The sequence below is a fragment of the Pleurodeles waltl genome, chromosome 4_1, assembly GCF_031143425.1.
Source record: "Pleurodeles waltl isolate 20211129_DDA chromosome 4_1, aPleWal1.hap1.20221129, whole genome shotgun sequence".
NCBI classification, from domain to species: Eukaryota; Metazoa; Chordata; class Amphibia; order Caudata; family Salamandridae; genus Pleurodeles; species Pleurodeles waltl.
The window spans coordinates 139,618,046-139,644,925 of NC_090442.1; the positions used below are offsets into that span (position 1 = coordinate 139,618,046).

Consider the following 26,880-nt stretch of genomic DNA (forward strand, 5'->3'; position numbering starts at 1 on the left):
TGCCACACTCTTCACTCACCTAGTGGGAAAGCTCTGTGGTGCCACCATGGATTACCCCTCTCTCTGGGAGTGGAGTGCTTACAACCCCCAGTGAGCCTTTCCATGTCTTTACCTTCAGTTGATCAGGCCGTCAAGTGCAGCTCATTATCTCTCGCATCCTCACCATCAATTTCCGTCTTCTTCACCTCACTCATTGCTTTTTTTCCAGGCTATGTTTTTTGTCTTGAAAATGGGACAAGGGTATTATCCCCATTTTACTTCAGGATGTCATGAATGGCTGGGCGGCAGCCATGAAGACTTTAATTTGTATGCTACTCCATCAGCGGTAGGCAACGTCCCCTCAGTTACTCCTCTTAAGCGTTTTTGCATTATCCTCTTGCCCTCGGTCTTCATTCACTGTTTTGTTCCCTACCTTCCACTTTTTCTTATATTCCTCTGTAGCAGCAGATGGTGGCTTCACTGTAAAGTCTTTATTCCAGTTACTTTTGCCCAAAGGATTGGGTAAACCCCCACCCCATGAGCACTGGTGTCATATGGTCCAGGTGCATGCTTTAGCATCCAACAGACCATTTTACAACATTTGTTTGTGGAATAACCACAGCATCTGATACACAAAACCTTCACTACACCACTAGTAGCATCTATAACCTGAGACTCGGAGCGCCTACATACAAAATTTGTCACACTATCCTCTGCTGAACCTGGAAGCCCCTAAGATTCAGACTGCATTCTGGTAAAATTCTTACATTCCCAATGCTCTCAAATTGTCGGTAAACTAGTGAATTTCCAGGCCATCCAAATGTGCTTGATTCCTACCCGATGAGAATGCCCAACGGCTTACTACCGAATAATTCCAATCCCAAATATATGAAAACATAAATGTTTGCCTTCAGAAGGATCTGATGTTTGGAAATTTAAATATTATGGCCCTCATTATGACTCTGGCGGTAATTCCCGCTTACTGCCATACTGACGGCCACAAACTTACCGCTCCGGAGGTGGATATCTGTTCACCATATTATGACACACACACACGAATCGGACAGAATACAGCCACATACACAAATCTGCCAGCCTAAAGGTCAGTGATAAACTGGTGGTATCAAAACCCACACCGTTACGCCAACAGAACAACGCCCATCACATTATGACCCACGAATCACCACGGTGGACATTCAACGGCGGTAAACCATTGGCGGTAAATACCACCACGCTCACAATGGACACCCACAAACAAAACAACACCACATTGGACAATTCAAACAACACACACCTGACACCCATATACACACCACACCCACACACCCACACCACTATAAAACACACACCCACAGTAACCACAACCCCTTACGAATACACCCATGGCACCACAAAGGCACCCCCATTTCACTGAGGTTGAGTTAAGGGTCATGGTGGAGGAAATCATCAGGGTAGAGCCACAGCTGTTTGGAGCACAGGTGCAGCAAATATAAATAGCCAGGAAGATGGAGCTATGGCGGAGAATCATGGACAGGGTCATCGCCATGGGACAGCACCCAAGAACAAGGGACGACCTCCGGGGGAAGGTACGTTTCATAGCAGCAAGACACCAGCTCGCTATACAGAGGACTGGCAGTGGACCCCCACGTCCTCCCCCCAAACTCACAGCATGGGAGTAGCAAGTCTTGGTAATACTACATCCTGTGGGCCTGGCCGGAGTCGGAGGAGGACTGGACTCTGGTAAGTCGACTTCCATCAATTATCACCCCCATACCTGCATGCCCCCACATAGCCTCACCCTCCCTCCCATCACTCCACTCCATCCCACACACTCCACCATCACATCTCACTAATCCCAATGCCAAGCCCTGCATGCTGTACCAAAGCATGGACATCCCTCACAGCCCTGCATGGACACTCATCACTAAAGCATGCACACCATAGGGAAACTAACAATCCCACCATACACCAACATACACAAGTAAAAGCTGGCAGGGCAACACCAACCATAGAGGGGAAGCCAGGGATGTATAATATGTCAAACACATGAACCATAATAAATCATTTAAATCCCCACAGGTACCCCTGCCAATGTCACTGGAGAGGAGATGCCACCACTATCCACTCCCCCAACAGAAGAGGCCAACAGTGATGACAGTAACTCTGGACTTCAGGATCTGGGTGATCTACCTGGCCCATCAGGGTCCACTGGACAGCCGGTTACCCAAGCCCAGTTACAGACCACCATAGAGCCTCCCCCATCAGGAAACAACACCACAGCCCCCACCCAGTGTCTCCAAACCTCTGTCCCTAGGACACATCAATCAGCAGTGTGGCCACCTGTACCGTAACCCCAGGCTACACCTCGCCCCCCCCAGACAATCAGAGACCTGGTATCAGTGGCAGTGGGCACACGGTTCAGGGGACAGAGGCACACGCCAACAGGGAAACTGGGAGGATTGCTGTGTGCCAGGGGAAGGACAGGACCAGGGAACCGACTCTCCAGGAGGCACTCTCTGAGATCCTGAGAGCCTATCAACATTCCCAGGACACGATGGGCCAGATCCTAGACAACGTGCAGGAGAACAGGCAGCTGCAGGAGGGACAGTATCAGGGGATCAGGGAGGACTTGCAGGCCATCAACAACACCCTGATCACCATAGCAGGGGTGCTGGCAGACATGGTCAACATTATGAGGGAGGCAGTGTCACACCAGTGGGACCCTGCTACTAGCCAGTCATCTGAACAGCCTTCCACTTCCGCTGCTGCTAGAAGCCACGAGGCCCCGCCACGGGACCCACAAGCCACCAGCACCCCTCCCCCTGCAGAAGGTGAACCACCCCGCAAATGTTCCCTGCGATCCAGACAGAAGCCAGAGACACTTGCCAAGACCCTCGCCAGGAAATGAGACTCTCCTGATTGTCCCCCTTGTGTCCCACTCAGTCACCCTGTCCAACTCGAACTGCCATTGCTCCCCTTCCTCTGTCCCCTTGGACAATGCACCTGTGCTACGAACAGATACGTGACCAATACCCTTGATGTTCCTCCATCATCACCCCATCCCATTGCACTTCCCCTCTATATATTAGTACTATAATAAGCACCCTTTGATATAAATCGATTTCGAGTATGTCATGTATTTCAAATATGTATAGATTGAAACAGGTACAACCATTGCAAATGAACTGTACATAGAATGAGCATAGAATCAATGACCTGTAGCTGGCTGTTGTGATCACACCAGGAGTATTTGTCAAATCACCAACATCTGCAAAATGAATATCCAGAGGTTACAGTAAGTTGGCATAGAAGTGGGAAATACCAGCATGCCAATGCCACACAGAGTACAACCAAAGTCATTGAAATGTAAAGTTGCACTGTATCACCTGTGTGTCATTGGAAGTACTGACGGATCACAGATGTTCTGTTGTCCACATTCTCATCCTCTGCCTCCTCATCCTCACTGTTCACAGGGTCCGATGCTGCCACAGGGGCATCTCCAGTCTCCTCCTCCTGCAGAAAAGGTACATGGCGTCTGAGGGCCAGGTTGTGCAACATGCAGCATGCCACGACTATCTGGCAGACCTTCTTGGGTGAGAGGAACAGGGATCCACCTATCAGATGGAGGCACCGGAACCTGGCCTTCAGGAGGCCAAAGGTCCTTTCAATGATCCTTCTGGTTCACCCATGTGCCTCATTATAACTTTCTGCTGCCCTTGTCCTGGCATTCCTCACAGGGGTCAGCAACCATGATAGGTTTGGGTAACCAGAGTCACCTGCAAATATTGAGGGACAACATTTAGCCACACACTATCCTATATGGCCAACACCATAGGCATACACCAACATATACTGGGTGGGAAACAAGGCTCACCTATTAGCCACACCCTGTGCCTCTGTATTTGGGACATCACATTTGGGATGCTGCTGTTCCTCAGGACAAAGGCATCATGCACTGACCCTGGATACTTAGCACTGACGTGGGAGATGTACTGGTCCGCCAAGCATACCATCTGCACATTCATGGAGTAGAAACTCTTTCGAATCCTGATCACCTGTTCATTCTGGCAGGGGGGCACAAATGCAATATGTGTTCCATCAATCGCACCTATTATATTGGGGATATGTCCCATTGCATAAAACCCGGCCTTCACAGTGGCCAAATCCTCACCCTGGGGGAATGCAATGTAGCTGCACATGTGTTTTATCAGGGCAGACAACACACTATTAAGAACATTAGTTGTGACATTCCTGCTGCCAAGCCCACTGTCACTTGGAAAGAACTAGTTGCCAGGAAATGGAAAACTGATAGCACTTGCACAAGAGGGGGGAACCCAGTGGGGTGACGGATAGCAGATATCAGGTCAGGCTCCAATTGGGCACACAGCTCTGTGATTGTGGCCCTGTCCAGTCTATAGGTGAGGATAATGTGCCTGTCCTCCAGTGTAGCCAAGTCCACCAGGGGTCTGTGCACGGGGGTATGTCTCCATCTTCTGTTCATCCACAGGAGTAGGTTTCTAATGGACAAAAGTGTGAGGAGGCTGTCACAAACTGAACAATGGAGCCACAACAGTAGTCCGCAATCTGTAAACATGTAATGGGACAGTGCAATTTGTCAAGTATGTGCCTACTTATCCTGTGACGCAGCATTATTCCATAGGCCTGTTTCCACCCTGAAATGGCGTCTGCCTGTCCTGTGTGGAGGGATAGGTGGAAGTGAGGTAATGGCGCTGACGTTGAGTGCTGTGGCGGAAGCCGGTCGGAAACCGCCGAGCAACTCTTCATTGGTTATAATTGTGCCCTGTGGGGTACAATGGCCAATGGTGATCTACGCTGGCGGTGACAGTATGCATCGCCGCGGACGTGACCACCATTTTCTATCAAATTCCTCACTTGTTTCCTGACCTTCCATAGGAGAGGAACCAACACTGCATGTGCTGCTTTGACCTGTGTCTGGAACCTACCATGGCCTGTGTGACTGCGGAAAGGGCCCCAGCCTTCACTTCGGAGGAGTTTGAAAGATTGGTGAATGGCGTCCTACCTCGGACTGCTGTAAGGGCCTCCAGACCAACAGGTGAGTACATTGTGGGCATGATGCATGTGGCATGAATGCATATAGTTGTGTGTGAAGGCATCGGGTAAGGGGGGGTGGATGTCCTCTTGGCGGTGTACACGTTGTGTGCTGGGCTATGTGTGTGCCAATGGTGAGGGAAACGGGTATGCTGGGCCATTCGTGTTACTGGCTGGACTTTTTGTCTAATGGTGTTCTCCTGGCTGTATTGCTCTGCAGGTCAGCGCCCGTAGAAAGAAGGGTATATGGTGTGCCTTCACCAAGGAGGCAGGAGGAGCACCCACTGTCGAGAACAGTGGGGGGACCTGAGACGCTGGGCACAGAAGACCGCGGAGGCCCAGCTAGAGATGGCCTCCCAACGAGGAAGGGGTGACCGTTGGACCCTGACCCCCCTGATGGCCCGCATACTGGCGGTGGCCTATCCAGAGCTGGATGGGTGCTTGAGGGTATCACAGCAGCCACAAAGGGGTGAGTACAGTGACTATCACCCCTAGGCCAGGCCAGACATAGCAGCGTAGGTCCTCTGGTGACTAAAGGTCTGAATGGGAGATACTACTTACCTAGCTTGCTAGCATACACTACTGGTCAGGGCTGCGTGGGTCCCAGGTGTGCTGCAGTTGGCGGCGTGTGCTCCTCCTCATGCCTTGGTGGCTAGCAGTATCACTGGTAGTGCAATGCATAGTATGTAGACCTGTACCCTGTGTGTGAGGGTGCTGTGTATGCCAACTGTGGTGTTGATGCAGTCTTTGACCCAGTGTATCCTTAGTCTCTCCCCCCCTTTCTTGTTTTGTCATCCTTTCCTTATGTGCATTAGCATCATCTGGTGGAGGAGCAGAGGCACCAGCGACAGAGGGAGCTGCATCCCACAGGACCCTGGAGGCAGAGTCTACTGGCGCTGAGGGAACCAGTGGGACGGAGGGCGAGGGGAGGACCACGGCCGGGACTGGAGGGGACAACACAGACTCAGATACCTCCTCCGATGGGAGCTCCCTGGTAGTGGCGGACACCTCTGTGACCACCCCAGCTACAGGTACAGCCGTCACCCCCGAACCAGCACCGCCCTCCCAGCAGCACCTCTGTGAGTTGCCCGTGCCCGCTCACCAAGGAGGGTGGGCATCTCCTTCACCCCAGGCACCTCAGGCCCTGCCCCAGTGAGCCCTTCTGCCCTGAGTGAGGAGGCTATTGACCTCCTGAGATCCATCTCTGTAGGGCATTCAACCATTGTGAATCCCATGCAGGAGCTGGCAGCCCAGATGCAGAAATCTAATGCATTCCTGGGGAGAGCATTCACGGTGGATTGGCAGCCCAACAGAGATCGATCCAGGCTCTGGCCTCCTCTCTGATGGCAGCTCTTTCAACCGTCCCCCCTCCAACTTCCACTTCCCAGTCCCATTCTCCTCAACCCCAACCCATCCCAAGCACACAGCCAGACGAGCATGCACACAAGACAACATCCAAGAGTGTCACAGGCAAACACAAGCACCACACTTCATTCCACAGGCACTCACACAAACACCATCCAGTTGCAGACACAACAACAACCACTATTTCCACTGTATGCCCCTCCTCCTCCACCTTCCACCCAGTTACGTCCACACTCACACCTGCATGCATTACATCATCATCCACTACCTGCATCATCACCACACCAAGCAGAACACACACCTCACTGGCAGACACCTCCACAACATCCATGCACACGTCCCCTGTGTCCTTGCCCACAGTGTCTGTCCCCCCCTCCTAAAGTACACAAACGCAAGCAGTCAGACACCCAACAGTCATTCACCTCACAACAGCATTCAACCCATGCACCTGCACCCAAATCCAGCAGACAATCACATCCAACAACACTCCCTCATCCTCCACTCTCATTACTCCTCCCTCTTCCTGCCCCATGTACCTAAAAAGCTTTTCCTTTCCCAGATTGACCTCTTCACAACTCCCCCCCGGTCCTGCTCAATGGGCAAGGTATCAAGGACCCAGCAAGCACCTCAGCCAAACAGTCCACGGGCCCAGTTTTAGCAGCACCTACTTGTGGTGGAAAGGATTCCAGGCCACAAATACTGAAGGGGATGGAGTCTGCACCAGACACAAAGAAGGGGGAGGAGTCTGCACCAGCCATGGGGAAGGGGCCTGCACCAGCCACAAAGAAGGGGAAGGAGCCTGCACCAGCCACAAAGAAGGGGAAGGAGCCTGCATCAGCCACGGGGAAGGGCCCTTCACCAGCCACATAGAAGGGGAAGGGGCCAGCACAAGCCACACAGAAGGGGAAGGAGCCTGCACCAGCCACAAAGAAGGGGATGGGGCCTGCACCAGCCACAAAGAAGGGGAAGGGGCCAGCTCCAGCCACAAAGAAGGAGAAGGGACCTGCACCAGCCACAAAGAAGGGGAAGGAGCCTGCACCAGCAACTGTCACAGAGCCCCCACCGCCAGCCGTGGTTGTGCAGCCATCAGAGTGTGCAGGGGCTAAACAGGAGCCTACCACAACCACCAGCACAGTGCAGCCATCAGAGGGTGCAGGGGCTGAACAGGAGCCTCCCACAACCACCACTACAGTGCAGCCATCAGAGGGTGCAGGGGCTGAACAGGAGCCTCCCACAACCACCACCACAGTGCAGCCATCCGAGGGTGCAGGGGCTAAGCAGGAGCCTCCCACAACCACCACCACAGTGCAGCCGTCACCGCCAGCGGACGCCACCTAGTCCGGCCTCCATGAGCTGCTGTGCAGCCTGCCCCCTCCAGAACCAGTGGGCAATATACCCACTCTAGAGACTGTGGCCTTGCACTCCCCAAGACAAAGCACAAGGCATGTTGCCCCCTCCAGAACCAGTGGACAAGTCACACACTCGAAAGACTGTGGCCTTGCACTCCCCAGGACCAAGCACAGGGCATGTTGCCCCCTCCAGAACAAGTGGGCTATTCACCCACTTGAGAGACTGTGGCCTTGCACTCCCCAGGACCAAGCACAGGGCATGTTGCCCCCTCCAGAACCAGTAGCCTATTCACCCACACCAGAGACTGTGGCCTTGCACTCCCCAGGACCAAGCACAGGGCATGTTGCCCCTTCCAGAACCAGTGGTCTTGTTCGCACATCTGGCTGAGGTGCCTCCCTCCTTCCCCTGAGGTGCCTGCCTATTTGCCAACTGATGCCCCTGCAGTGTTCTCTCCATATTGGTGCAGGAATCGAGTGGGGCCTTGGACTTTGCCCTGTGGCCATGTGGTCCCTGTGAACTATGGACTGGGCAGTGTCCCTTTTTTGTACATTTGTACATATTTGTTGTATTGCCACATCGACTTATTATTTTTTATGTTGATCTTATTACAATCACTGTAGTCAATTCCTGTTGTCCTTGCATTATTTTGCTGATTCATGGAAAATTGAGTATCTTCTGCAGCTGGTTGTGTGTATGGTGTGTGTTAGGTGTGTGTCACTCTCGGTTTTTTCCCCTTCTCCGTTGTGTGCTAGGCGGCTGTACTCACCATCATCGTCTTTGCCGGCGTTGGTGTTCATGGTGGAGCATGACATAGAATATAATCGGGAAAACATGCAGTTCTGGTTCCATGGCGGCGTGGTTCTTCCCTATGTCTCCAATGGTGAGTCCTTTAACTTTTGTGCTCTGTTTCCGCCAGGCTTTTGATGGCGTTGGTACCGCCCCGGAAAAGGTGGCAGATTGTAGCGTCATTATATGGTGGGCAGAACTTTGTAATCTGCCTGGCTGTAGGCAGCTACCGCCGTGGTGACTGTTGTTTCCGCCCTGGCGGTCTGTGTAGTACATTGGCTGTCTTTCGGAGATATCACCGCCATGGCCATAATTTGGCGGTAGTTAGCCAGCCTGTGTCGGTATTACCGCCACTTTATCACCCACCCCCAGGGTCATATTGAGGGCCTATATGTGTAAACATATTATCCTGCTGGAAGCAAAGCTAGAACACTGGAGATTTTGAATTGCTTTCAAAGGACCAGTAGATTTGGGGCAGAAGCAATTACTTTGATTGCACTGGGGGAGACCAAATATATCACTGGTACCAAAGGCTGACCAGACAGAATCCCAGTCTCTCTAACAATGTTTTGTTGGTTAATGCTCTGGGTGGAGTACAGCCTTCAAGGGGTATTGAGATAGAGGGTTTATTGACCCAAGGGGTAAGTGTATTATTAATTGTTTTAAAACATTTATAATAAAAATACTATTCTTTGTATTATTTACATCATTTTGGTTACACTTTTTTATATTATTATTGATATGATTACTACTACTACTAATTTCGACAATAATATCAATAATATTCATCATCATGTATGTGGCCATTCACACCCTCACGCACCTAAGCGCTGGAACCAAATAATAGATAAAACTATAATAGTGTTTCATTATTAAAATCAAATGCATATCTAGAATGCTTATGTCTCCAAAGTTTTCTTTAAACAGAGGCAGTCATTCTCCTTCCTCGTTTGCAGGAAGTTCATGATTTTGCCACCTGGCATGGGGGAACCTTTTCACCAGATCCTGAATGAGAGTCTGAGGGATATATCCTAATGCTGCTAGTGAAGGATCACCGCTTGGAACCAGCTTGCCAGGCAGGGCCCAACTGATATCAAGCCCTCCGTCCAATCAGGAGGTTCCACAGACTCCTGTCCACACCACATGTTCAACGTTGGCAACAACACAATCAGCAACAAACTCTCAGACATCTTCAACACAAGCATCACCTCTGCCAAAACATGCTGAAATCAAACTCTTTGGCGGACCCCGACAAGCTCAAAAACTACTGACCTATCTCCCTGCTCCTCTTTTCCACCTAAGTCCTCGATAAGGCCATCAACCACCAACTCACAGACTACCTTGAGAACGATCTTCTGGATGCATCACAATCGGGATTCTGCACAAACCACAGCACCAAAACCTCCCTGATTGCTGCCACTGATGACATCAGAAACCTCCTGGACCATGGAGAAGCAACTGCCCTGATCCTCCTCGACCTCTTAGAGGCTTTAGACACAGTGTCCCATCACACCCTGATCAAGAGGCTTCATCAGATTGGAATCCAAAAGGATGCCCTCATATGGATTGCATCATTCCTCACAAAACGAACACAGAGAGTCCGCCTGCCACTGCTCACCTCGGAGCCCAAGAACATCATCTGCAGTGACCCTCAAGGTTCATGCCTTAGCCCCACTCTATTCAACGCCTGCATGACCCCGGGCTAATATCACCAGAAACCACGGACTGAACATTAACTCCTATGCAGACAACACCTAACTCTTCCTCTCACAATCTGAAGACCCTTCCACCACAAAGGCCAACTTCCACCAGTGCATGACCAGCATCGCTAATTGGATGTAAGACAACTGCCTCAAGCTCAACACTGATAAGGCAGAGGTTCTGAACTTCAGGAACACCACTTTACCGTGGAACGACTACTGGTGGCTTGCTGACCTGGGACCCTCTCCCACTCCAACAGACCATGCCCAGAACTTCTGCATCACCTTGGACAGCAAACTCAGCATGAAGAACCAGATCAACGCAGTCTCCTCCGCTTGCTTACTCCCTCTGCACATACTCTGAAAGATCTTTAAATGGCACAGAGTCTCCATTAGAACTACCGACACGCAAGCCCTCATCACCAGCTGTTTGTCTATGTCACTGCACTCTATGAAGGAATCAGGTCACACCTCCTGAAAAGACTGCAGACCATTGGAAACACAACGGCCAGACTCATCCTCGACCTCCCCAGACAGACCCACATCACCCCTCACCTTAAGAAACTCCACCGGCTCTCCTCCAACCAGAGATGCCAATTCAAGAGTTTGACCAACGCCTACAAAGCCTTACACAACCAAGTGCCAGCATACATCAACTACCGCCTGAGCTTCCACTAATCCTACAAACTCAGGGCCTGGCTTTTCAATTGATGCCCCCGAGCAGCTTAGATCTCAGCACCTGTGTACCGTCATGGGTGAGTAGTGCACTCTACAAATCCTGATTGATTGATTGATTGAACTGCTCAACATGTACATATATCGAGATAAAAAACGTCAGTCTTTCTCAATCATTGTCCTGCATATTAGTACAGTGATATAATGGAATAGTAAGGGAATATATTAATTGTCAACATTTTTCAAGTATATTATATAACTTCCTTACAAAAACCTGCTTTGCCATGCCTGCTTACCTACGTTGCAAAATAATAAATTTCATTAAGTCATTAAGGAGGTATTAAAAAACAAATACAAACAAGAGGAGTAGACTCTTACATTTGGCAGCAGGTCTTTCCAAGTTTTAGGAGCAAAGTACAAGATAGCTTGACTGCCGGATCTGATTTCTGTATGCATGGGATGTGTGCATGGAGACCGAAGAAGTGGAGGTCTCTGGAACGTTTATGAAAGCTGAAGCGATTGTTGAGGTATCTGGACCAGTTTTATGTAGTGCTTTCAAAGTGTGGGTGAGGAGTTGAATTGTGCTTGTTTGTGTATGGGGAGCCAGTAGGGCTACTTCAGGTGTTGTGTGATGTGAGTGCTATGTGAGAGGCTGGGAGTAATTAGGGCTGCTGAGTTCTGAATGGTCTGTAGCACTGTACTGAGTTTTTTGTGTCAACCACTGGCGCTCTACTCTTCATCAGGCCTTAGAGATTAGAATGGTCCTGGGTTTGGGAAGACACACAAAACATATATGGTGACGAATTTGATGCTTTACTACACTCTTGCTGTAAACAACCAAATCAGATCTTAATTGCGCCAGAGTAGAGTGACTATGAATTTTAAAGATCGAAGGGTCAGATGTATTACAGTATTTAGCAGTCGTAAAACCTTCAATATGCTAAATTTGTAGGTTTACAACTCCTACAAATGTTTGAACTATGGAGTAAAGCCATTTTGGAAGTTGGTAACATTTTACAGACTCCTAAAATGGGTTAAGAATTGGATTACGAATCGCAATTTGGAAAAGACATGTAGCGGCGTCCCGTACAAATTGCGATTCCCATTCATATATTTCAATGGTTTAAGCCTGTAACAGCAGTAGCAAATCATGGTAAAGTTACCAACCCACCATGGTGTGGTAGTAACTGGTACACAAAAGGGGAGGACTCTCTCCTTAATGAACTGGGGGTAAAGTTTCAGTGGGGAGTACGCAGACTTTTAAGGATATTGGGCTGCTACAAAATGGTTCTTCATTTAAAAGCGCTCACAGTCATGGTGATCTCCAGACCCTTGCAGGCTACAATTCCTGTTATTGTGACCTTTTAAAATAAGCCACACTTTTAGTTTGAACATACCTATTGAATATTCATTAGGTAGGTTGGATTGGGACCACCCAGATTGTTTATTTTGCAAACTGACCTATTAGAAAATAGGTTGGATTGCAAAATTGGGGGGTCGCACATTACAACTGCTTCTTACGACCAGAAATATGGTTCATATTGCCCTCGATTTTAGCAGTACATTTGCCCTAACTTTTCAGATATCACTGCAAATACAGCAGTACGGAAAGGAGGGGAAGTAGCACGTACAAACGCTATTCCTTCTGCCAAGGTGTAGAAATTGACTTGCTAAATTACACATAAAATATCACGTTTAAAGCTACACTAAAAAATTCAAAAAAGACAATAAGCCCAGGTTGTACCAAAGTATATGACAACCACTGGAATGCTGTAGGCACAGGTTATACTAAAATATATGGCAACCATTGGAATGTTGCAAGCCGAGGTTGTATCAAAGTATATGGTAATCGTTGGAATGCTGTAGGCCCAGGTTGTACCAAAGTATATGGCAACCATTGGAATGTTTTAGGCCCAGGTTGTACCAAAGTATATTGCAACCGTTGGAATGCTGTAGGCCCAGGTTCTACCCAAGTATATGGCAACCGTTGGAATGCTGCAAGCCCAGGTTCTACCAAAGTATATGGCAACCGTTGGAATGCTGCAGGCCCAGGTTCTACCAAAGTATATGGCAACCGTTGGAATGCTGTAAGCCCAGGTTCTACCAAAGTATACAGCAACAATTGGAATGTTGCAAGCCCAGGTTGTACCAAAGTATATGGCAACCATTTGAATGCTGTAGGCCCAGGTTGTACCAAAGTATATGGCAACCTTTGGAATGTTGTTTCTGTTGTTTTCAATGCAAATTAAAAATGCAGCAAATGGCAATTAAGAGCATGTTAACCCTTTATACTCAGCAAATTTAGTTATTGAACTATAGCTACAGGCAAATATTTAAAAGGCAGTTCAACCCATACTTCATAAGTCTAACTGTATGATCCACACAGTCTAAGTAGTAAACATGTAAACCACACGCTGTAGATACAGCACAGGCACAGGGATAATATGGAAGACAAACACATGAAAAGTCACACAATGAGCAATACAAACGCGAACAGTTTTAACATGAATCACAATATTATAGACAGGTGGCACACCTCCCTATGATAACATCAATATTGTTAAATCTAGGATAAAGATCCTTCCCAGGGATCAGCGTAGAAATGACCTTAAGATTATGCCCAGAAATATAAATTGATCTCTACCATGGAAATGGGAGAAGAATCCTATGAATAATGGATCTGGCCATGAAATAACACATACCTTCCAGGCACAGAAAACCTGTTTATAAGTGTAATTTAGTGCCTAATGGTTGCCAATAGGAATTCATCTCCTACCTGGTTGCAGACAGGTTTGTATTTGAGTCCTGGTTTGTTAAGGATCAGCTCCAGTTGCCTGCGGTTAAAGTTGGAAACACCAATGGACTTCACAAGACCAGCGTCCTTGCACGCCTCCATCGCCTGTGTGGGTAAAAACACATGAGCTCCATTGGATAAAATTATCTAATCTCAAAGGTTACACAAAGGTTACACAAATACGTTATTAGAGTTATTAATGCTGCCCTTTTGTGTGTTAGCTAAGACTAACCCACAAAAGGGTAGCAGAGCACTGTAGATAGTAACAAGGAGATGTCTCTCATCTTATTTAGCATGTGCACATAGTACATACTGGACATACATAAATGTATCTGTGACATATTATAGTAAGCTGGCTCTGTATATACTATATCAAAATGAGATATAGCATGCACAGAGTCCAAGGGTTCCCCAGAGGCTTAGCAGAGGCTAAAGTAGATAATACTAATGCTCTATTTTGTGGTAGTGTGGTCGAGCAGTTAGGTTTATCAGAGGATAGTGCAAATCATTTGTTGTACACATACAAGCAATAAATGGAGCACAAACTCAATGACTAACTCCAGGCCAATTGTTTTTATATAGCAAAAATATATTTTGTTACTTTATTTCTAGAACCAAAAGGATCTTGTTGCAAGTAAGTACTTTAGCAAATAAATATCAAGCATATATATCAACACCACTTTGTTTCAATTTGGCAAAGAAAACGATTTACAAGTAAGTAGCAATATTCTGTTTCAAAGTTGACACTGCAGTTTTCAATACAGTCCTGAGGGGAAGAAATGTTAGGTACGTTTTTAGGTAAGTACAAGACTTACAGTTCCAGTCTCCGGGGGTTAGGATGTCCACTGGCTGGGGTTCAAGTTAACCCCAAGCACCCACCATCAGCAACCCGTGGCCAGCCAGATGCCAAGGTCAAAGTTGCTGTTGGATTTAAGATGGGATCCTATGGAGACTGGGGGCACTCAGAAATAGATCTGCCAGCAGGTAAGTACCGCGACTTTGGAGGGCAGACCTGGGGGGTTTAGGTGAGCACTTGGGGGACCACAGGTCAACATCAAACACACAGTCTCCGCAGCACATGGGCGGCCAGATGCAGGGTGCAAACTCAGCATTGGGCTCCCAATGCTTTCCAAAGGGGGGATCCTGGGGGTCAAAGTAGGCTGCATGCTGGGTCCAGGGGGGGCAGTACCAGAAAACCACAGGCTGGACAAAGAGGAGAGCCACCTGCTGAATGTTGCTGCACTGGAGATCGGATTCCCCAAGGCCAGGGGGCTGTGGGTGCAGGGGTACCTTTTGGCATTGGTAATCTTCATCCGGTTCTCTCGCGGGCAGGTGGCTCCACTGGATTTGGGCTGCAGGCGTCTTTGTGTTGGCCAGGAGGGGATCAACCCAGGGTGGACACAAAGTCAGGATCGCCTGGGGACCTACTCTGGAATGGTGGTCCATCTGGACACGAGACGTGGGCGTTGGGTGCAGAGTGGGCAGGACTCGCGGATCTGGGGCAGTTTGGAGTCTTTGTTGGTGTTTTCTTGTGGACAGGGCCACTGTCCTCAGGAGTTCGTGGTCCTCTGGTAGGCAGGCAGTCCTTTGAGGGTTTGAAGAGGTCCCTGGTCCTGAAGGATGTGTTGTATTTTGGTAGCAGGGCTTCAGAAGCTGCAGCCAGATCAGTAGGGCTGGGGACAAATCAGCTGGTGTCTGTAGCCTTCTCTGCTGGGGTGTCAGCTTAGCAGTCCTTCTTCTTTCTTTTAGTCGTCTTCTTGAGGTTGCCAGGAATCTGACGAGCTAAGATCAGGGGAGCCCTTAAATCCTGGATTTAGGGGTGTTACAGAAGTCAGAGAGCAGTAGCCAATGGCTACTGTCCATGAGGGTGGCTACACCTTTCTGGTGTCCTCTCCCTTTGGGGAGGTGGACACAGACATAACCCTATTGGTCCCTGCCCTCCAAACCAACTTAGAGGATTCTGCAGGGAGGAGGTCACTTCAGCTCTGGACACCTTAGGGCTGGTCCTAGCTTGCCGCCAAAAGTGGGGCTGTGTCTGGGGGGTGGACATCTCCCCTAGCACCTGGGGCACTGTCACAGGAGGCCTGAGTCATAAAGGCTCTCACCCTACGAGGTAAGAAACCTGTCTTTTAGAGGCAGGCTGGCACAGACTGGTCAGTCCTGAAATAAAGAGTTGAGTAAAGTACAGGGGGCATCTCTAAGATACCCTTTGGGTGCATTTTACAATAAAATGCCACACTGGCATCAGTGTTGGTTTGTTGTGCTGAGAAGTTTGTTACCATCCTTCCCAGACTTCAGTGAAGCCATCATGGAGCGGTGGAGTTTGTAATGACAAACTCCCAGCCCATGTACTCAGTATGGCTACACTGCACTTACCATGTCTAGGAATGGACTTAGACACTGTAGGAGGTCTATTGCTCATGCAGCTATGCCCTCACCTATCATATAGTGCACCCTGCCTTACAGCCCGCTAGAGGAGAGGGGTGACTTACCTATGCCACAGGCATTGGTTTGTGGGCATGGCACCTCGAGTGGGATGCCATGTTGTCAACTTTGTCTTTTTCTCCCCACGATCACACACAAGCTGCAATGGCAGTGTGCATGTATTTTGCGAGAGGTCCCCTAGGGTGGGACAATACATGCTGCAGCCCTAAGGGACCTTCCCTAGCAACAGAGCCCTTGGTACCATGGGTACCTTTTGCATGGGACTTAGCTGTGTGCCAGGGGTGTGCCAATTGTGGGAACCATGGTACAGTTTTGGGAAAGAACACTGGTGCTGGGGCCTGGTTAGCAGGATCCCAGCACACCCTCAATCAAGTTAGCATCACTATCAGGCAAAACGTGGAGGGGGAACTATGCCAACAGGGGCACTTTCCTACATGTATCCTTACTATAAACACAGCATGGCCCCACCGGTACTCCTCTGGCACCACATTTACATTTGTGGTCAGTAATGAATGAATACAGACCATTAGTTGGGCCCATCATTTATTATGCCCCTTTGAGTTAGTTATCAGTGATACATGCTCTAACCTTATATGCTATGTTATGTTATTGATATTTGTAAAGTGCATGTTTATCAGAAATCCATAGAGATGTAGGAGACAATAACACAAGCTAAGTTCAGTTGGTTAAATGGTAACGATTTCAGCTTTGTTCAAAACTTAAGGAGTGAAGGTAGTGATCACATCTCCAGGAAAAAAATATATTCCCAAATGTAATGCTATGTGTATCTAACCACCGACTCCATCTTGATCATTGACTTCATTTTGTTCTTAGCTGCAGGTGCTGTCACAGCTGAGATGTAGGTTTTTTTCCACACAGAGGTTGTTTTCCACACAGAAAGTGTTTGTGCATTTCCCACAAGAACAGGGGCACACCGTGTTGGAACATAATATGGGGGATGTGAAAAGTAGACATGATAAGAGAGTCTCAGGCTGAGAATGTTTTCATCCGGGGAAAGTACAGCTCTGTCTCTGGAATGCGCATTGGAGCAAGGCCCTTTCCTTTGCGTGTTTTCGACACAGACCGAGTACAGCCAGCATTTGAATTTCATAACCAAAGGGGAGGTGGGGGGGGCTTACTAGAATCTTCCTCTTGAGTTTGTTTAAGGTATAAAAGATGAGGAAACTTGACGCTGAAGGCAGAGTTCGCCTGCGGAGTGGACACACTGCCCAGGAAAATCCCATCTGGGGGAAGGGCTCCCCGGCTTGGTGCTGGCAAAGATGTGGATTTAACCCCCACGGTGATGCATGTTATATATATATATATATATATATATATATATGGAAAATGTCACTTACCCAGTGTACATCTGTTCGTGGCATGAGACGCTGCAGATTCACATGCTGTGCATATCCCGCCATCTAGTGTTGGGCTCGGAGTGTTACAAGTTGTTTTTCTTCGAAGAAGTCTTTTCGAGTCACGAGATCGAGGGACTCCTCCCATTTCGGCTCCATTGCGCATGGGCGTCGACTCCATCTTAGATTGTTTTCCCCGCAGAGGGTGAGGTAGGAGTTGTGTATCTAGTAATAGTGCCCATGCAATGGAGTAAGTATGTATGTACATAATGTGATTAAAAGTGTTGTATTTACAAATTTATAAATGTACAAGATTATTTTTATCAACTTATAACGGCTACAGGCTCCCGGGGAGGTGGGAGGGTGCATGTGAATCTGCAGCGTCTCATGCCACGAACAGATGTACACTGGGTAAGTGACATTTTCCGTTCGATATCATGTGTAGCTGCAGATACACATGCTGTGCATAGACTAGTAAGCAGTTATCTCCCCAAAAGCGGTGGTTTAGCCTGTAGGAGTTGAAGTTGTTTGAAATAATGTTCGTAATACTGCCTGTCCTGCTGTGGCTTGTTGTGTTGTTAACACATCCACACAGTAATGTTTAGTGAATGTATGAGGCGTAGACCATGTGGCTGCCTTACAGATTTCTGTCATTTGTATATTTCCCAGAAAGGCCATGGTGGCACCTTTCTTCCTAGTGGAGTGTGCCTTTGGTGTAATAGGCAGTTCTCTCTTTGCTTTAATATAACAGGTTTGAATACATTTAACTATCCATCTGGCAATGCCTTGTTTGGATATTGGATTCCCTGCATGAGGTTTTTGGAAAGCTACAAACAATTGTTTTGTTTTATGAATTTGTTTGGTTCTATCAATGTAATACATTAGTGCTCTTTTTATGTCTAATGTATGTAATGCTCTTTCAGCTACAGAGTCTGGTTGTGGAAAGAACACTGGGAGTTCCACCGTTTGATTTAAGTGGAACGGTGATATAACTTTAGGCAAAAAATTGGGATTTGTGCGTAGAACCACTTTATGCTTGCGTATTTGTATAAAGGGTTCCTGTATGGTAAAGGCTTGTATTTCACTTACTCTTCTGAGAGATGTGATAGCTATTAGGAAGGCTACTTTCCAGGTTAAGTATTGAATCTCACAAGAGTGCATGGGTTGAAATGGTGGACTCATGAGTCGTGTTAATACAATATTGAGGTTCCACGAAGGAACTGGTGGTGTTCTTGGTGGAATGATCCTTTTTAGACCCTCCATAAATTCTTTTATGACTGGTATTCTAAATAGTGAAGTTGAATGTGTAATTTGCAGATAGGCAGAAATTGCTGTGAGATGTATTTTAATGGATGAAAAAGCTAACTTAGACTTTTGCAAGTGTAGTAAGTAGCTTACAATGTTTTTCGCGGACGCGTGTAATGGTTGAATTTGATTATTATGACAGTAATAAACAAATCTCTTCCATTTATTTGCGTAACAATGTCTTGTAGTAGGTTTTCTAGCCTGTTTGATGACCTCCATACATTCTTGTGTAAGGTCTAGATGTCCGAATTCTAAGACTTCAGGAGCCAGATTGCTAGATTGAGCGATGCTTGATTCGGGTGTCTGATCTGTTGTTTGTGTTGAGTTAACAGATCTGGTCTGTTTGGTAGTTTGATATGAGGCACTACTGACAGGTCTAGTAGTGTTGTGTACCAAGGTTGTCGTGCCCAAGTTGGTGCTATTAGTATTAGTTTGAGTTTGTTTTGACTCAATTTGTTTACGAGATACGGAAGGAGTGGGAGAGGGGGAAAAGCGTAAGCAAATATCCCTGACCAACTCATCCATAACGAATTGCCCTTGGAGTGAGGCTGTGGGTACCTGGAGGTGAAGTTTTGGCATTTTGCGTTTTCTTTTGTTGCGAATAGGTCTATTTGGGGTGTTCCCCAGGTTTGGAAGTAGGTTTGTAGTATCTGGGGATGAATTTCCCATTAGTGGATCTGTTGGTGATCCCGACTGAGATTGTCGGCTAACTGGTTTTGAATTCCTGGTATGTATTGCGCTATTAGGCGGATGTGATTGTGAATCGCCCAATCTTTTGTGCTAAGAGGCACAACTGGGTTGAGTGTGTCCCTCCCTGCTTGTTTATGTAATACATTGTTGTCATGTTGTCTGTTTTGACAAGAATGTGTTTGTGGGCTATTAGTGGTTGAAATGCTTTCAACGCTAGAAACACTGCTAGTAGTTCTAACTGATTTATATGAAGTTGTTTTTGTTGAGTGTCCCATTGTCCCTGGATGCTGTGCTGGTTGAGGTGTGCTCCCCACCCTACCATGGAAGCATCTGTTGTGATCACGTATTGAGGAACTGGGTCTTGGAAAGGTCGCCCTTGGTTTACATTTATAGGATTCCACCATTGTAGCGAGGTGTGTGTTTGGCGGTCTACTAACACTAGATCCTGAAGTTGACCCTGTGCTTGTGTCCATTGTGTTGCTAGGCACTGTTGTAGTGGCCGCATGTGTAATCTTGCGTTTGGGACAATGGTTATGCATGAAGACATCATGCCTAGAAGTTTCATCACTAATTTTACTTGATACTGTTGGTTTGGGTGCATGCCTTGTATTACGTTTTGGAATGCTTGTACCCTTTGTGGACTTGGAGTGGCAATCCCTTTTTTTGTGTTGATTGTTGCTCCTAAGTATTGTTGTATTTGGCACGGTTGTAAGTGTGATTTCAGGTAGTTTATTGAGAACCCTAGTTTGTGAAGGGTTTCTATGACGTATTTGGTGTGTTGAAGACACTGTTTTTGAGTGTTGGTTTTTATTAACCAATCGTCTAGGTACGGGAATACGTGTATGTGCTGTCTTCTGAAATGTGCTGCTACTACTGCAAGGCATTTTGTAAATACCCTTGGTGCTGTTGTTATCCCGAATGGTAACACTTTGAATTCGTAATGTACTCCTTGGATTACAAACCTTAAGTATTTCCTGTGTGAAGGATGTATGGGTATATGGAAGTACGCATCATTGAGATCTAATGTTGACATGTGGTCTTGTTGTTTGAGCAAGGGGATTACGTCTTGAAGTGTCACCATGTGAAAGTGATCTGATTTGATGTAAAGATTTAGGGGGTCATTCTGACCCCGGCGGTCATGGACCGCCGGGGCCAGGGTTGGCGGGAGCACCGCCAACAAGCTGGCGGTGCCCCGCAGGGCATTCTGACCGTGGCGGTTCAGCCACGGTTTTCCGCTGCCCTGTAGAATCCTCCATGGCGGCGCAGCTCGCTGCGCCGCCATGGGGATTCTGACACCCCATACCGCCATCCTGTTCCTGGCGGCTCTGCCGCCAGGAACAGGATGGCGGTATGGGGTGTCGTGGGGCCCCTGGGGGCCCCTGCAGTGCCCATGCCAATGGCATGGGCACTGCAGGGGCACCCGTAAGAGGGCCCCACTTTGTATTTCAGTGTCTGCTTTGCAGACACTGAAATACGCGACGGGTGCCACTGCACCCGTCGCACCTTCCCACTCCGCCGGCTCAATTCTGAGCCGGCGTCCTAGTGGGAAGGCTGTTTTGCACTGGGCTGGCGGGCGGCCTTTTGGCGCTCGCCCGCCAGCCCAGTGCAAAACCCAAAATACCCTCAGCGGTCTTGCGACCGCGGAGCGGTATTTTGGAGGGGGGAACTCTGGCGGGCGGCCTCCGCCGCCCGCCAGGGTGAGAATCACCCCCTTAGTGTTCTGAGATCTAAGATGGGTCTCAGAGTTTTGACCTTTTTGGGTATTAGAAAATACAGGGAATAAACACCTGTTCCTTTGTGATGGTTGGGTACCAGTTCTATTGCGTCTTTTTGTAACAACGCTTGGACTTCTAGTTGTAATAGATCCAAGTGCTGTTTGGACATGTTGTGTGTTCTTGGAGGCACATTTGGTGGTAATTGTAGGAATTCTATGTAATAACCATGTTGGACAATGGCTAGGACCCACAAGTCTGTTGTTATTTCCTCCCAATGTTGGTAATAATCTGTGAGTCTCCCCCCCACTGGTGTTATGTGTTGGGGATTTGTGACACTGAAGTCACTTTTTAGTTTGAGGTGTTTTTGGGCTTTGGAACTTTCCTCTAGTTTTAGGGAACTGTCTATCTCTGTATTGTCCTCGAAAGCCTCCTCTTTGATACTGGCCCTGGTATGTGGGTCTGCTTTGTGAGGTTGAGGGTTCTGTGCTTTGGGCCCGAAACCCCCCTCTAAATTGTGTCTTTCTAAATGTGCCTCTGCTCTGTGGGGAGTAGAGCGCGCCCATGGCCTTGGCCGTATCAGTGTCCTTCTTCAGCTTCTCTATAGCTGTGTCCACCTCCGGCCCAAACAAATGCTGTCCATTAAAAGGCATATTAAGCACAGCCTGTTGGATCTCTGGCTTAAACCCGGAGGTGCGTAGCCATGCGTGTCTCCGAATAGTGACCGCTGTATTCACAGTTCTAGCGGCTGTGCCGCTGCGTTCATTGCCGATCGTATCTGATTGTTCGAGATACTTTGGCCCTCTTCCACCACTTGCTGTGCACGCTTTTGGAACTCCTTGGGCAGATGTTCTATAAAGTGCTGCATTTCATCCCAATGAGCTCTGTCATATCTTGACAATAAAGCTTGGGAATTGGCAATGCGCCATTGATTGGCCGCTTGTGCTGCAACTCTTTTCCCCGCTGCATCAAACTTTCGACTTTCTTTGTCGGGTGGTGGTACATCTCCAGAGGTGTGTGAATTAGCCCTTTTACGTGCTGCGCCTACTACTACTGAGTCAGGTGTCAGTTGTTGCGTGATGTACACAGAGTCTGTAGGGGGAGGCTTGTACTTTTTCTCCACCCTAGGTGTGATGGCTCTGCCTTTGACGGGCTCTTGAAATACTTGTTTCGCGTGTTTCAACATCCCTGGTAACATTGGAAGACTTTGATACTGACTGTGTGTCGACGAAAAAGTATTAAATAAAAAGTCATCCTCAATGGGTTCAGCGTGCAGTGTCACATTGTGAAAAGCCGCTGCTCTGGACACCACTTGCGTGTAGGCAGTACTGTCTTCAGGTGGTGATGGTCTTGCTGGGTAGCAGTCTGGACTATTGTCTGATACTGGCGCATCATATAGATCCCACGCATCTGGGTCATCCTGGCTCACCCCTGTGTGCGTTGGAGATTGCATCATAGGGGGGGTTGCAATTGGTGACAGTTGCGGTGAGTGGTGTGGTGATGGTTGTGGCGAAAAGCGTGGTGGAGTTACTGCTTTTGCCACTTTTGCTTGTAGCTGTTTTTCTTTGTCTTGGAAAGCAAGTTTCCTTTTCATCCTTATAGGAGGGAGAGTTCTTATTTTCCCTGTTTCCTTTTGAATATGGAGCCTTCTTTGTGTATAATCTGGCTCCCCTGCTTCTAGTTCTTGTCCAAATTTATGGCCTTGTAGTTGTGCTGAAAGGCCTTGTTCTTCGGAGTAGGAGCTTGTTTTTGGCTCCGAAGCTGGGTGTTTCGGTACCGAAACTTTTTCTACAGCCCTTTTCGGCTCCAAAGGCACTTTTTTCGGTTTCGGTGTGCCGATCTCTCGGTGCCGACTTAGCTCGGAGCCGGTATCTCGGTGTCGAGTCTGGTTGGAGCCAGGTTCTCGGTGTTGAGTATACTCTGTGCCGGGATATCGACCGGAGTCGGATGACTTCGACACGTGTGTGCCCTTTTTTACGGGTTAAGCCATGGCCTGCCGGCGGTGGCGTCCCCTGGGTCTTCATAATTTTGGCGTGAGTTTTTGCTGGGGCTGGTTTACTCACGGTTTTCGGCGTCTGCTCCGTTTCGGGCTCATCCGAGTCCGAGTCAGCAATGGAGAAAGTCTCCTCTTCTTCGACGTCATGATGTCCTGACGGCGCTGATGCCATTTGAAGCCTCCTTGCTCTCCGGTCCCATAGCTTTTTCTTCGAGCGAAATGCCCGACAGGCCTCGCAGGTATCCTCTTTGTGTTCGGGGGACAAACACAAATTACAGACCAGATGTTGATCTGTGTAAGGATACTTGTTGTGGCATTCGGGGCAGAAGCGGAATGGGGTCCGTTCCATTAGCCTTGAAGACGCACGCGGTCGGGCCGACCAGGCCCCGCCGGGGGATAGAAGCCCCGAAGGGCTACCGGAGCTTTTCTTTTCTTCGGTGTCGATTCTGCGTTAACTAACCCCATACCGAATGCAGACAATACCGTCGAATTTTCCGAGATTTAACTAACTTTCCGAACCGAAACACGGAGCGAAGAGGAACACGTCCGAACCCGATGGCGGAAAGAAAACAATCTAAGATGGAGTTGACGCCCATGCGCAATGGAGCCGAAATGGTAGGAGTCCCTTGATCTCGTGACTCGAAAAGACTTCTTTGAAGAAAAACAACTTGTAACACTCCGAGCCCAACACTAGATGGCGGGATATGCACAGCATGTGTATCTGCAGCTACACATGCCATCGAACATATATATATATATATATATATATATATATATATATATATATATATATATATATATCTATATACATATATTTATCACTGCTGGTGTATTGCGCATTTTTTTGCCTGTAATTGTTTTAACTGCTGTGAGAATTTGGGCATATGCACGTGTTTCATTGCATTTCAGTTAAATGCTTGATTTCATATATTTGTGTGCTTTTATTTGCTATCTGGGAAGTGCCTTAACGAATTCATTACTCAGACTAAGGGTGCAGCATTCTTTGGCATTGTTTCCTCTTGGTTTAAACAAGAGTAACACACCAAAAGAGGCTGTTTTTAGGATTGAGCCTGCAAGTGCATGCGCCAGCACGTATGTCTCGCTTGTGATACTCTGTTGTGTACAGTGAAGGGATTGGAGTCCGCCTGTCGTGAGCCATTTGCTGGTTTGTGTGGCACTCTTATTTACAGCCTCAAAATTCATCCAGGGACGCCCGGCATCATTTCCATTACTTTGTGTGGAGTAAGGACAAAGCACTGATTAATTCAACGTAATTAGTGCCCGTCCGCTGCTCATGACGTGATCGAGGTACTTCTAGTGTCCTTCAAACAGAAGGCTTGTGTGACTGTCAAAAAAGTGACCAGCCGGACAAACAAAATTACAAAAGTTTATTTTTTTAAGCAAACCTTCTTTTTATTTGTCAAGTCATCTATTCTCACTTTCCACTCATGTTTTCTTATGTCTTTGATTGTGGGCAAACTTCTCAAAAGATGAGAATTAACTTGGACAAAATATTGCAAAGCAACATTGTTTTTTATGTATAATTTCTGAAATGATGCTTTAACACATTATAGTGCAGTACACTCCAATCCACCCCACTCCAATCCGCCCCACTACAATACACAGCATTCTGCTCCACTTTACCCCACACCTACCAAATCCAAACCACTCACCCAAATCCAATCCACTCCAATCCACATCACTCCAAACCTCCCAACCCACCACAATCTAATCTGCTTCACTAAAATTCGCCTCACTCTAATAAAAAACAATCTTCACCACTCCAAAACAATCTGAGCCACTCCAATTCAAAACAATCTGCCCCATGTTAATCCAAAACAATCTGCCCCACTCCAATCCAATCCAATATGCCTCACTGCAATCCAAAACAATATGCCCCACTCCCATCTATCCCACTCTAATCCAAAACAATCTCCCCTACTCGAATTCAAAAAATTTGCCACACTCCAATATGCCCCAATCCAAAACAATCTGCCCCAATGCAATCTGATGCAAACCAATCCAAATTAATCTGCCCCACTTTAGTCTGCCCCACTGTAATTCAAAACAATCTACCCCACTCCAATCCTAAACAATCTGCCCCACTCCCATCCACCTCACTCCAATCTGTCCCACTTTAATCCAAAACGATCTACCAACTCCAGTCTGTCCCACTTCAATACAAAACAATCAGACCCACTCAAATGCACCCCACTACAACCTGTCTCACTCCAATCCACCCCACTCCAGTCTGCCCCACTCCAATCCAAAAAAACTGGCTCTCTCCAATCCACCTCACCGCAATCCAAAACAATCTGTCCTACTCCAATTCGCCCCACTCCAATCCAAAACAATATGCCCTACTCCAATCCAACCCACCTCACCCCAATCCAATCCATTCCACTCATCCCAATTCACCCCTTTCCTGTCCACTCCACCCTACCCCACTCCCATCCAATCCACCCCACTCCAACCCACCTTAATACAGTCTTCCCCACTCCAATCTGCCCCACTCCAATTCAAAACAATCTACCCCACTCCAGTCTGCCCTACTCCAATCTAAAACAATCTGTCCTACTCCAATCTGGCCCACTCTAATATACCCCATTCCAATCCAAAACAATATGCCACACTCCAGTCTACCCGAGTCCAATCTGCCCCTCTCCAATCCAAAACAATATGCCCCACTTCAATCAAAAACAATCTGCCTCACTTCAATCCAAGACAACCTGCCACACTCCAATCCATTTCATTCTGCCCCACTCAATCTGACCCACTTCAACCTAAAAAACCCTGCTCCACTCCAACCTGCCCCATTCCAATCCCAAACAACCTCCTCAATCCAAAACAATTAGCCCCACTCCAATCCAGTCCACCTCACTCAACCCAATCTACCCCACTCCATCCCACTACACCCCACTCCAATTCACCACAATCCACCCCACTACAATTAAATCAATCCTGTGCTATCCAACCCATCCCACTCCAATCCACCACATTTCAATCAAGTCCACCCCTACCCAATCCACCTCACTCCAATCCAATCCACCCCACCCCACTACCCTACATTACAATCCACCCCGGTCCAATTTACCCACTCCAATACACCTCATCTCACCTCACCCCAATCCAATCCACCCCATCCGAATCCACTCCAGTACAATCCACCCCGCTCCAATCCAATCTACCCCACTCAAATCCAACCCACCCTACTCCAACCCAACCCACCCCACCCCACTCCAATCCACCCCATTTCAATCAAGTCCATTCCTACTCAATCCACCTCACTCCAATTTAATCCACCCCACTCAATTCCAATAAAATCCACTTTAATCCACCCCAATCCAGACCACATTAAATTACCCTACCTCAGTAACCACCCCACTCCAAACCACCTTAACCTACCCCACTTCAATCCAGTACACCCCTCTCCAATCAATCCATTCCACACCAATCCAATCCATCCCACTCCAGTCTAATCCACCATAATCTACTCCACTTCAATCCACACCACCCACTCCAATCCACACCACCCCACCCTAATCACTCTATTCAAATCCACCAACCCCTATTCAGTCCCTCCTGATCCAATCCACCACACTCAATCCAGTCCATCCTACCTCACCCTATTTCACTGCGGTCAGTCCACTACACTCAA

The 26,880-nt window shown here is 47.8% G+C and overlaps 1 protein-coding gene across 1 annotated transcript in view; it reads right to left on the reverse strand.

Annotated features, from left to right (window-relative positions):
* The window catches only part of LOC138287474 (estradiol 17 beta-dehydrogenase 5-like), a 222,345-nt gene that overhangs the window by 32,067 nt on the left and 163,398 nt on the right, over positions 1-26,880 (reverse strand). The window contains exon 5 of the mRNA XM_069227915.1: positions 13,702-13,824. Within this exon, the coding sequence (XP_069084016.1) occupies positions 13,702-13,824 (123 nt within the window). The remainder of the gene's footprint in view (positions 1-13,701; positions 13,825-26,880) is intronic.